General features: G+C 42.9%; 1 protein-coding gene and 1 long non-coding RNA gene across 4 annotated transcripts in view; one reads left to right on the top strand and one right to left on the bottom strand.

The window, feature by feature from the left end:
* The window catches only part of LOC132539422 (uncharacterized), a 328586-nt gene that overhangs the window by 82745 nt on the left and 232713 nt on the right, over positions 1-13128 (bottom strand). The window lies entirely within an intron of this gene.
* ST8SIA1 (ST8 alpha-N-acetyl-neuraminide alpha-2,8-sialyltransferase 1) overlaps positions 1-13128 on the top strand; it is a 171198-nt gene that overhangs the window by 111518 nt on the left and 46552 nt on the right. For 2 of the 3 annotated variants that reach the window (XM_007517892.3, XM_060194497.1), the window contains exons 3-4: positions 86-195; positions 5715-5807. In XM_007517892.3, the coding sequence (XP_007517954.1) occupies positions 86-195; positions 5715-5807 (203 nt within the window). The remainder of the gene's footprint in view (positions 1-85; positions 196-5714; positions 5808-13128) is intronic. The other variant, XM_060194496.1, reaches the window with a different exon arrangement.

The raw sequence follows: 13128 nt of genomic DNA, 5'->3' as shown, positions 1-13128 counted from the left end.
CCCTGAAGGGTCTCCTGCAAAGAATGGTTTTGTGAACAGTCATGTGTTCTCTGCAGTGAAAACCCGCCTTGTTTTCTGTTGCTAGGTGACCCCATTCCAGCTGCCCCTGAAGAAATGTGCCGTGGTGGGAAATGGTGGGATTCTGAAGAACAGCGGCTGTGGCCGTCGCATAGATGAAGCAGATTTTGTCATGCGGTAAGTGAGAGCCTCTGCCTTCTCCCTCTCCCCCCACCATCCCACTTTCTCTGGCCTCTCACAGCTTGTTAGCTTCCCTTCAAGTGCAGATACAAGAGACCTCAGCAGAGGGAGGGAACACACCCTAAGAAAGCTCAGAGATGTGAAGACATCCCCTCCCGTGGACCCACTCATGTTTTATGTTAGACAACACAGCAAGGTGATGAAAACCTCCCAGCTCTCCATGAGTAAACATTGTAATCTATCCACTCCACTCTGTGCCCTTTTTTTCTTCCTTGTAATTGTGTTAAGAGCTCTTGAAACTGCTAACTTCTCTGAATTTGTGCATATAATATTATCCATCCTTTCCGTACATTTATTTTGCAAAGAACAAATAAATCTACACTCAAGAGAAACTGGAAAACCTAAATTAGGGGCCAGAAAACAGCTCACAGGGTAGACCACATTGTGCTGTGCATGGGGCCCTCAGTCCAAACCCTGACAGCGAGCAGAAACACTATGAGGGGCACTGAGGGAGCACTATAGGTAGTAGAGTGGTAAAATAGGCAATAATGAGAGAGAACTTGGACCCAGGAGGCCAAGGCATCATGCCTATGCAAGGCCATGTGTTCATCCCCTCCCCTAGTGCTGCATTAAAAAAGAAAGACAATGCAAACTCGACTGCAGGAACTGTGCAAAAAGTCCACCTCACACAGAGAATCAGAGTCCCTGCAGAGGCCATGCTGGAGGTATTGTCTGCACCCACCTCCTCGTCGAGATTAGAAAGCAAGGTAGATTCTTGCACTGTGGGTCACAGAGCTTATTATCTGTCCATCTACTTCTAGCTCTTTTCTGTGTTGTCTCCTTTGCCTCCACCTACTGGCAAAACACTGTAGCAGGTGCTGGTCTCTGGCCCAGGGCCTCTGCTCTACTCATCTGTGTCCCACCCCTGTCTCCTGCCACTCTCCCTCTGTGGCCGGGGAGACTGAGGCAGCACTTGGTATCTATCCCACACCCTGGGAAGGCTGTCCCTGTGCTGAGTGCATTGGGATGGGCATCTTCCTCAGAAGCAGTATAAGACAGGTGTTGCAGAAGATCTGGGAGGCTTGGGGACAGAAGTGAGGGTGACATAATTTTGTTGCCCTTTGAATATGCTTCAACACGCTTTTTGGACATTTAAGGGTACATAACACTCTTAAAGGAGTGAAATGGGTTTTCTGTGTGAAGATTCCTCTGTACTAAGCCCATCCCCAGACATCTGCACTCCATGACTCAAAGGATATCCATTTTTCCACATTTCCATAATCACATCTTTTAGGATCATGAACATAGCTCCTAAGACACTTCAGCCGTTAATGTCTGTTAATTGTGCCAACAAGCAAAAGGGAAAAGTTGGAAACTCTTTTATACAATTATGCCTTATTAGAAACAATTTGACTGTGTTAGATCTGCCTTTTATGTAAATCTGTGTAATTATCAGTTTTTAAGAGTTGAGAAGTTAAAATTATAGTGTTTTTTTTTTTCTTTTCCTAAGAGAAGAGCTATGAAAAAGTGTCATTGACTTTTGCACTTGGAGAAAAAGTTTATTCAGAATTTAAGACAGACGGTTACATGCAAATACAATGCCAGTGTTTTCCAGACATGCACTCACAAAACACCTTTATGAACTTATAAAATAATACCTTTATTGTTTGGAGAATGATCCTCTGTTGTGAGATTTGGCAATTAGCATTGACACATCTTTCCCTGAGCTGCTCTGCCAAGGTGTTAAGGAACCCAGTCACATGAGTTGAGATGTACCTACAAGGAACATACAGAAATACAACGTTTTTAACCATGAAAACAAATTTGTGAGGGCCAGCTGGTAGCGCAGCAGGTTAAGTGCACATGGAGTGAAATGCAAGGGCCGGCGCAAGGATCCCAGTTCCAGCCTCCTGCTCCCCACCTGCAGAGGGGTCATTTCACAAGCGGAGAAGCAAGTCTGCAGGTATCTATCTTTCTCTCCCCCCTGTCTTCCTTTCCTCTCCCCATTTCTCTCTGTCCTGTCCATCAACAACAGCAGCAGTAACATCAACAACAAGGGCAACAAAAATGGAAAAAAAATAGCCTCCAGGAGCAGTGGATTCGTAGTGCAGACACTGAACCCCAGCAATAGCTCGGGAGACAAAGAAAAGAAAAGAAAAGAAAAGAAAAGAAAAGAAAAGAAAAGAAAAGAAAAGAAAAGAAAACCAATTTGTTTCACTTAGTTATAACAGAACAGCATGCCGAGGAGCTAGAAGATAGTTCACCCAGTAAAACACATGATTTTTGTGCTTGAGGACCCACCACATGAGAGCACCACGTAAAGGGGAAGCTTTGTGAATAGCAGAGCAGTGCTGTGGTGTCTCTAACCCCCTCTTCTCCCACCTCTATTTCTTATTTCTTACTATGTGTCTTAAGTGAAAAAAAGAGTTCATCAGCATTGTGAAATCATGCAGGCATGCAGCCCCAGTGAAAACCATAGGAAAAAAGAAGGAGAGAAAGTAAAGAGGAAAGGAAGGGAGAGAGGGCAGAAGGAATGAATGAACAAATGAATAGGGGAAGGGAGGGAGAGAGTGATAGAGAAAGAGAGTGATAGAGAAAGAAATTGGCTCTTTCTTCCAAGGGAAGAAAGAGCCAATTTCCAGCATTCCCTTGCAATATTCAGCTTGCCATGCGAACAGATATAGTTGTTCTCAGATGTTACTAAGAACCAGCAAGAGCAAGGTCAAAGCTTCTTCATCTTCTTTGGATTTGAGACTCAGCACTACATGGCAGTTCCATGGATGACAAAGCAGTACTTCCATGTCTCTCTTTTGTCTGTCTCTCTCAATCCAAAATGAATAATAGTAATAATAATAATAAAAGATTCACTGGTGCTGGGACATAGCTTACCAGGTAGATCCCACACCTTGCCGTGAACAGGGATCTGGGTTCAAGCCTAGATAGCAAATGTGAGTGCTGCAGCACAAGGGGAAACTCCATCAATGGTAGCATGGTGGTGTGGTGTCTCTTTCTCTCTTGCACTCTGCCCCCTCTCTGTATATATACTCTCTAGATCCATATCTGCATCTGTATCTATTAAAGAGAGTTAAGAGTGAATAAGCCGGCCTGGGAGTGGTTGAACTGCTCACGTGTGAGGTGTTGCAATAGCACAGTTGTCCTGGGAGTCATCCTGCATAATATTGTGTGTGTGTGTGGGTCTGGGTTCACTTCCCAGTGGCACATTGAAAAAAAAAAAGTTCAGAGATTCTTTAGGAGAAAACAGCAGATTTTCAGCTTGTGTTTTATCCCAGAAGTCCTCTGTCTTCATCTTAAGACTCAGCCCCTCCCCAGGGTTGTGAGGACCACGTGGGACACCCCACATAACTAGAAACACTTCAAAAGGAGACTCTGTAATGGCTTCCCTGGACTCCCTTCCACAGTGCCCACTGTGTCCATTCTCAGTGGCACTCGGCAAAAATCACCAGCTGGCCCAGTGATTAAGCTGCCAGAGCAAGCAGTATCTCCTGTTCCCAGAGCACATGAAAGAACGATCCCAAACTAATGGAGACATGCTTCTGCCTGGGAGGCCCTGATTCGGTCAGAGTCACAGGGGACCTCAGGCTGGCCAGCTGAGAGGGTTCAGGGAGAGTTCCATGTCCTGGGGGGAGAATGTGCAGGACGGTTGAACACTTGCAGGACTGCAGTGAGGCAAAGCAGGAACTCAGTGACTTTATAATGCTGAGTTAATTCAGTGGGATGTATGTATCATGATGGCAAGTCTTCAAAACTCTTAGCAGGGATTGCTTTAAATTTGGGGAACTGACAGGGAACCTTGATCTGTTTGTAAGAAGTCTTTACCCACAAGCAGACTGTGATTTCCTTTGTGGATATAGTGAAACTGCAGAACTCAGGCCAGAGAGGAGAAATTAGGACACAGCAGTGAATGGAAACCTCGTGGAAGTTACAGACTTATTTGGGGTTTTCATAAACAGGAAATGTGGATTCAGGCTCCCAGCAAGGGGGAAGCTTCCTGAGCAGTGCAGAAGGGCTACAGGTGTCTCTTTCCCCCTTTTCTTGATTTCTCTGTCTCTACCCAATAAATAAATAAAATATATCTAAAAAACTGGTAAGTATGTATTCCATTATATTTTATGATGTACATTAGTCTATTGAGTTTCATTTGTGAGGTATCAAGGTAGGATTTTTTTAAAACATATCTTCATACTGTGTAGTATAACCTTTATGCATTTCTCCCTTTAATCCTACAACTATCTTCCCAAAAGAGGAAAAACCGTCATCCTCATTCTGCATAGAAAGGAAACAGACAGGTGGTGACAGCTTGCCTATTGTCCCACTGGAAGGAAGCTATGGGATTTAACTTAGCAGTTGCCAGTTTTTCATTATAAACATCTGGAAAACAGTGTGGCTAAAGCAGGCTGCCAGAGTGGGTGGCATTAGCACAAGGGAGGGAGGGGAATCACCAGAGAAATATCACCTTTGCTTCCCCTTGGCTGAGATGAGCTGAGCTGGACTGAGATGAGAGAGAAGAAATATTCAGATGACTAATCATCGTGTCTTCACCACAGTCATTCCAAGCATTGATCAGCTAGCTACCCAAAACACAGGCATGCTTTGGCAGTTTGCCTCTAACATACTGTTTTAATTTAGAATTTGGGGAAATATGGGCACAGGCAAATACAGATCTCCACACCTTGAGATTTGTGGGAGTCAGAGAAAGAAACTATAGGTCCTGTGTCTGTAGCTACATCACAGCCTCATGATCATGAGTCCTTAGTTCAGGTCTAAGATTCCCCGTCCTACCTGCATCTGGAAAATGTCTCAAATGGAAGATCATTCTACTTGTGCCTCATTCCTTTTAGAGATCATTTGTATCTCTAGCTGGCTTTTTTTCCCCCCTTCTAAAATAGGACTAGCTTTCATGGCAGCTTCTTGAAGATGCTGATAGTCATCTAATCTATATTAAGAGGGAGAGGTGCTAAAGAACAGCCATTTGTGAGTGCAGCCAGATTTAGCAAAATTCCTATTTGCCATGATGACTGACTGGATTTGAAAGAGCATACATTAGGATCCAGGTGGTGGTACATCCAATGGAGAGTGAATGCTATACTGAGTTAGGACCTGGGTTCAGGTCCCCGGTCCCCACCTGCAAGGGAGAGACTTTACAAGTGGTGAAGCAGTGCTGTTGGTGTGTGTCTTTCTCTCCCCCTCTCTCCCTCTCTCCACTCAATTTCTGTCTCTATAAATCTTAAATAAATACAGCTATACAAAGAAAGAGAGAAAGAGGAAAGGAGGGAGGGAGGGAGAAAATCAGTTGTAGGGGAAATATCTCAGCTGGTGGAACATGGGACTTGCGTTCCTGAGGGTCCTGGCCTCATCCCCAGCACCACCTGTCACAAAGTGGTGTCCTGATCTCTCTCTTCCTCCATCTTGCTCTCTCATGTAGAACTCTATTCCATGTGAAATAAATTTGGAAAATGTATGAAATTACTCTAAAATGCTTGTTATTGTTTCTCTAGATGTAATCTTCCTCCTTTGTCAAGTGAATACATCAGAGATGTTGGTTCCAAAAGTCATTTAGTGACAGCCAACCCCAGCATTATCCGGCAAAGGTAAGAACTTAGAAATTCTGTGCATGAGGATTGAAACACACAGGCTTTTGTAGTACTTAGCATCTCAAAGACAGTGACACTGACTTCAGCTCAGGAAACAAAGAAAAAGAAGCATCTGGATAGGCAGGAAGAATAGAGGAGGGAATTGTAAATAAACTAGACAGGCTTGTGGGACTCCAAACATTGTTTCTGCTTCCTCTGGGATTCACCTTTTGCTGCTAGAAAAAAATGAGACTTTGTTTTGTTTAAAAAAAAAGGTGACATAACACCCGATTGATCAATGCTACCACTCTTTAGTTTGGCTTAGTCTCAGCTAATCGATTGGTGAGCAAAATCCATATCAGTTCTGCTAGTGAACAGAAACAAAGAAATGACGACCTGCTGCATATGCAGGTGTGAAGATGGCAACAACATGCAGAATGGTACATTTATAATTCATGACCTTCAGTCAGACTTGGGAAGGTCGATGGGACATGATGGCTGTTGGATTGATTCCAGAAAGCTTGGCAGCTGCTTTGGCTAACCTCTGGGATCAGTGCAGGGCCGTCCTTGCAGCCACCTATTTCTTAGAGGACTGTTCACTGTAGAGAGGAACTCAGTCTCCAGGAAGAGGAGCAAACATTGCTTCTCCATCTCACTGTGGCTCAGAGTGAGACATAAAGCATCAGGCACTGTGTGACTTCATACACAAAGTTCCAGTGCTCCCTTTGCTCCAAACATCTCACCATAAAACAGATGCCTGGAAGCACAACCACTCTCCCCCCTTTCCTTTTCTTTCTTTTGTTTAAATTGATTTAATAATGGTTGACAAGAGCATAGGATAAGAGGGGTACGATTCCACACAATTCCCACCACCAGAGTTCTGTATTCCATTCTCCCTTGGAAGACATCCTGTTCTTTATCCCTCTGGGAGCATGGACCCAGAATCATTATGGGATGCAGAAGGTGGGAGTTCCAGTTTGTGTAATTGCTTCTCCACTGGACATGGGCATTGGCAGGTGGATCCATACTACTAGCCTGTTTCTGTCTTTCCTTAGTGGAGTAGGGCTCTGGAGAAGTGAGGTTCCAAGACATATTGATGAGGTCGTCTGCCCAGGGAAGTCAGGTTGATATCATGCAGTTTGGTGGTTGAAAAGCATTAGATATAAAGCAGAACAAAATGTTTAATAATGAGGAACATAAAGGCAAGAATATTGCAGATGAGATTTGGGGTCTCCGTTTTGGAAATAAGACTAGAAAGCTGGATCAGGGAACAGAGTAACTCCCAAATATGAGAAAAGTATATAAATTAACTGTAAACACCGCAGATCTGGTCTGGGGCCCATATTCAGCACAGGAGCCTGTGTAACCTCTGCATCCCTGTAGGTCTGAGCTCACATTCTGTGGTCACAGCTAGGAACATTCTAGGCTGCACTCATTGCAGGACCCATCTTCCTTGAGTGGCAGAGTATGTTGACTCAGTTGCCCTTCAGAGAAAGGGCAAGGTCCTGTAGGGGCACAGAAAGGGGCCCATTATGTTGTTCTGATGGAGATGGTCGGTGATAGTGGAGAGAGGAATCTCTTAGAGATCTAGGCCCATCATATCTGTGTGGGAATTCCAGGATTTCTTGACTAGGGCCCTGGATGATGGGGTGGCCTGGTAGTGACCAAAAGAACCATCATTAAAGTATGCTGGTCTCTTGCCCTTATTTAGCACTTTTTAATGTTGATGGGTACTGTGCAGTGACTCTTCCAAAATTTACTGTTGACTCTTTCTTTAGCAGTAGATAAGGCTGCTTCTTTCCTTCTACCAAAACAACACTATGTGCTAATCTGATTGTTGTTTTCTTTGTCAGTTTCTTGGGTGAAAAAAAATTATGCGGTCATTTTTACTTAATTTTCTTTTTTTTTTTTTTTTCTTAATGCAAGAAGGATTGAGTGGGAGTTGGGTACTGCTGTTTCTTCTACAAATTGCTTGTTTGTAGATTTTACTCACTTTTGAAAAAGGTATTCAAAAATATTTTTCTCTATGAAGACTTCATATTAAAATATCTCTCTCTGGTAATTTATTTTCTCCTGTCACATCATGAAAGGTTGATTTACAGGGTGGTTTTCTGTTTGATGTCTCTTAATTTTTGTCCTCTCAGAGTTTAACATTTAAAAAATATTCTATCCATTTATTCATTTTTAGGTAGAGACAGAGAAACTGAGAGGAGGGAAGGAGGGAGGAGGGAGAGAGAGAGAGACACTTACAGCGCTGCTTCACCACTTTTGAGGCTTCCTCTTTGCAAGTGGGGACTGGATGCTTGAACCCCAGTCCATACTTAACTGGGTGTACTACTTCTTGTCAGTTAGCAGTTTAATGAAATCTATTTATTTTTGTTCATAGTTAAGCTTTTTTTCCCTGTCTACACTAAAACACTTTTACAAAAAAAATATCATATATGTTGAGAAAGGTTACCATGCTATTTTTTCTTTTTTATTAGTGATTTGATACTGATTTATAATATTGCAAGATAACAGGAGTACAACTCTGCACCTTTCCTACTATCAAGAGTTCTGAATCCCCAGTCCCTTCATTGGAAGCTATAGCAGATATGGGTCAACTCTTATTTCTACAACTGTGTGTCTTTATTTGTATATATTTGCCTTTTTTTTGGGGGGGGGTGTCCTAGCTTCTCTTCCTTTCCAAGTCACACATATACACATATTACTACATCCAAAAGTCTGGTCTCCCTCCTCTCTCTCTGATTCCTGGTGGAGTTCAGAGCCCTCTACTCATCATCTCCCTATCATTTCTCCCCAATTTGGAGTATGGATCAAAATTGGTTTTGGGTGCAGAAGGTAGTGGAAGGTCTGGTTTCTGTAACTGCTTTTCTGCTGGACATGGACGTTGTCAGGTGGATCCATATGCCCACCTTATCTCTATCTTTCCCTAATGGGGTAGGGCTCTGGGGAGGAGAGTTCCCAAGATACACTGGTGAGGTCATATGCCCAGTTACTGTGCTATTTCTTTTCTTTTTCTTTCTTTCTTTTTTTTTTCCTCCAGGGTTATCGCTGGGGCTCAGTGCCTACACTACAAATCCATTGCTCCTGGAGGCTATTTTTTTCCCTTTCATTGCCCTTGTTTTATCTTGCTGTTATTATTATTGTTTTCATTGCTGATGTTGTTGGATAGGACAGAGAGAGAAATTGAGAGAGGAGGGGAAGACAGAGAGGGGAAGAGAAAGATAGGCACCTACAGACCTGCCTCACCGCCTGTGAAGTGACACCCCCCCCCCCCCCCCGCGCAGTTGGAGACCCAGGGGCTTGAGCCAGGATCCTTACGCCCCGGGTCCTTGTGCTTTGCGCCATGTGTGCTTAGCCTGCTGTGCTACCACCCGGACCCTGAATTCCTCATCTGTAAATCAGGGATGGTAATACTTAAATAGTAGGTATTACAGTGAATGACACTACATGCGTATGTATATGCATATAGGTATTTCTACGTTATAATTATGTGTAATACTTAGAACCCTGCCTGGTACTTTTCAAGCACTAAGCATTATTTCCTCTTTTGTACTATTATTTTCTCTCACTGTCTAGCCCTCCTATTGTATGATATTATAATTTGTACAACTTTTTTTATTCTAAAGACTTTGTTGAAGGGAGGGAGCATCAAAACACTATTCACCTCAGTTAGGTTGACCTTGAGGCCACTGGGGCCTCAGGCTTGCAAGTTGGATGCTTTAATGCGCTGAGCAAGCCCCAGCCCCATGTTGGTAGCTCTCTCATCTGTAGTTCTTACTCTTCTTTCTACCCTGTACCCTGTCATGTATGTGTATGTGGTGTCCCAAGATAACTCCTTTCAGCTCCCTAAACCATTTTTTAGTTTTCTTTATTCTCTTATGAAGTCTACTATTTCCATTTTTTAAACTATGGTTTTATTTCCTTGATATTCTTTTTTTTAAGCAATGCATTCTCTCTCTCTCTCTCTTTCTCTCTCTCTCCCTCTCCCCCCTCTCTCTCGACATGCTATTCTCTTTAAATTTTATAGACTTCTAATAGACTTCAGAGTTGTATTTTTATTTATTTCCGTATCTCAGGTTGCTTTCCTTCTTGTTAGAACTAATGCTTCACATGTTATTTGACATTTTGTTTGAATTTTAGTTTTCTGTTCATTTTTTGTATATGTCTCTTTGCTGTCAGTACATATTCTCACAATAAACTGAATTAGTTTTTGAAATGCTAGTGAAAACCAAAATTGCCAGTCAAATTTTATGAGCCAGTGACGTCAATGAATGACCGTAACTCAGTCTTCAATCATAATTTTTACTGCGGTTTATTTATTGGTGAAGTTAGTGTACCATAGCAGGGAACTGGAAAGAATGGGCGAACAGAACGTCACCCTTTCTCTAGTGCAGTTACTGACTCTCTTTTTGTGGGGGTAGGAAGGCTGGTTGGAATATGGTGCAAAAATGATGATCCTTTCTCTTTGATTCAGCTAGGTGGGCTGGGGTTCTGGGACTCCCACAGATGTGTAATTTTTAAAAATATTCATAGGTATTTCTCAGATTCAAGAGCATGAGCTGAAAGATTGAGAAAACACCTATGGAAGTTATTTTTCTTTGGTTACTTATTCAAGGGGCAAGCAGTATGCATTTCTACGTTAGATTATACTCTTATGTTTTACATTTTATTGATATATTGTGTTCTTCCTGCAAAGCTGTGCAAACTCAAGCCGTTGACAACCTTGTACTTTTATGTGGCTTAAACTAGGTTTATTAGGCAGAGTTTTGTAGTGGACGTACCAAGTCCTGCACATGTTCATAGATGTCCTTCAAAGCCTTGATTCTTGTGAGAATATTCCACTGAAATTTGTAAGCACTCTGTTTTCACAAAACAAACAAACAAAAAATCTCTTAGAAGATACAAGTATCAGGATAAAATGGGTTTGAGAAACCTTGAATATAATATATGGTAGTCACATACATATACGTGGCAGCAAAAACAAGGTGAGAGAAGTTGGGGCCAGGTGGGCACCTGGTTGAGCACACACATTACAGTATTCAGAACCCCAGTCTCCACTTGCAGGGGGGAAAGCTTTACAAATGGTGAAGCAGGGCTGCAGGGCTCTCTCTGTCTCCTTTTCCTCTCTCAATTCCTGGCTGTCTCTAACCAATAAATAAACATAATAAAAATATTTTAAGGGGGCTGGGTGGTAGCACAGCGGGTTAAGCCCACATGGCACAAAGCACAAGGACCAGCGGAAGGATCCCAGTTTGAGCCCCCAGCTCCCCACCTGCAGGGGGGATCGCTTCACAAGCAGTGAAGCAGATCTGCTGGTGTCTATCTTTCTCTCCCCCTCTCTGTCTTCCCCTCTTCTCTCCATTTCTCTATGTCCTATATATCAACAAGAGCTAAAACAACAGTAACAATAATAATCCTAACATTGACAAGAAAGACAACAAAATGGGAAAACTCGCCTTCAAGAGCAGTGGATTCATAGTGCTGGCACTGAGCCCTAGCAATAACCCTGGAGGCAAAAAAAAGTTAAAAAAGGGAAGGTAGTGTTTGTTTGTTGATGTATTTGAAAGAAACTAACAATAAGCAAGGACGTTTTATTTAGAGTTGTAGTATTGTGGTTTGTCAGAGAAATGTCAACTTAGTAATTGCAGTGATCAAAATCGTTTCACATCTGTATTGGGTCTTCTTCCTCCTCAGTCACAGCTGCCTGCACCCTTGGACTGTCCTAAGTGATGAGAAAGATGAAGGTGTCTTGTGATGTGGCTTTTGAGTAGAGACGGAGCTAGTTGCCAGAAGAACGAACCACTTGACTAGAGAGTTGAGACTTGATTCAACACCCTGACCTCCAAGGAGAGGTGTCAGGTTCAGGTGCCAGTGGCCCATGATTTAGTCAGCTGCACTTCAGTAATGAAACCTCCCTAGAGGCCCAAGAAGGGGGTGGGAAGAGCTCCTGTCTGTATCAAAATACGGAGGTTTAGGGAGCCTACTGGCTCCTGCCATTCCTCCATGCACACCCTGTTCACCTCTTCCACTTGCCTGTTCCTTAGTCACAGTTTTTGTGATAAACAGTGATCTCATGGGTGGGTTCCCAAGTTCTGGCTGCTGTCCTGGAAAATTAATCAAACCCAAGGAGAAGGTCTTGGCTATCTCCAGTTTGCAGTTGGTTGGTCAAATGCCAAGGTAATAGCCATAGCCTGGGGTTGACATCTGTGTGATGGTGACTATGTTCTTCACCTGTGGAATCTGAAGCTGTCTCCAGGTAGACGGTGTCAGAATTGCTGAATTCTTGGCCACCGTGTCCAAGAATTGCTTATTGTTATTGGGAAACCACTGGGCACTCATTGCAACTAACATACGCTGCAACTTTATTTTATTTTATTTCATTTCATTTTATTTTATTTTTTTATCTTATTTTATTGCCTCCAGGGTTATCCCTGGGGTTAGGTAGGCAACAAATCCACTGCTCCTGTGGCCATTTTTCTCATTTTGTTGCCCTTGCTCTTGTTGTTATTGTTATTGTTGCTGCTGCTGTTATTGCCATTGCTGCTGTTGTTGGATAGGACTGGGTCCAGGAAAACTTTTTTTCCCCCAAAGATGTATTTATTTTATGGTAGATAGGGACCAACTTTTTAAAATTCATGATGGAGCTAGAGAGAGACTCAGCTCTTAAACAGTTTTTGCCAAAGAATGAACCTGAGACCTGCTGTATTCTCTGATGCTGACGGACCAGCTCAGCTCAGGATTGCTTTTGAAGAATGTATCCATATGGCTAGCAGAACAGTTCACTTGGATAATGTGCTGATTTGTCAAGTGGGCAGGTTGGAGTTTGGCTGTCACAGTACTGAAGGAAGCTTTGGTGTTATGGTGCATCTCTCTCTCTCTCTCTCTCTCTCTCTCTCCCTTCTATGTCTCTATCAAAAGTAAAAAAGAATGAGAGAGAGAAACGTAGGCTTTCATACTAAAACAAAAACCAGCAGTTTTATGATATACAATGATACACTGGGAAAGCCTACACATAATTACTGTGATCCTACTCCCATAGTTAAAATAGTAAACAGGTCCATCAGCTCTGAACATTTTCTTCTTCCTTCTCCTCCTATTCTCCTTCTCCTCCTCGTCCTCCTCATTATCCTCCTCCTCTTCTTCCTCCTCCTCCTTCTCTCTCTCTCTCTCTGTCTGTCTCTCTCTGTCTGTCTCTCTCTCTCTCCCTGTCTCTCTCTCTCTCCTGGTAAGAACACTTAACATAAGACCTACCCTGTGGGGGTTAAATAGCATAATGACTGTGCAAAGAGACTCACCTGCTTAAGGGTCCAAAGTTGCAAATTCAATCCCCCAC

This window comes from Erinaceus europaeus, chromosome 7, assembly GCF_950295315.1.
Source record: "Erinaceus europaeus chromosome 7, mEriEur2.1, whole genome shotgun sequence".
NCBI classification, from domain to species: Eukaryota; Metazoa; Chordata; class Mammalia; order Eulipotyphla; family Erinaceidae; genus Erinaceus; species Erinaceus europaeus.
Note: the sequence above shows the minus strand (reverse complement) of the source record. Positions and strands in the feature narration are given on the sequence as shown.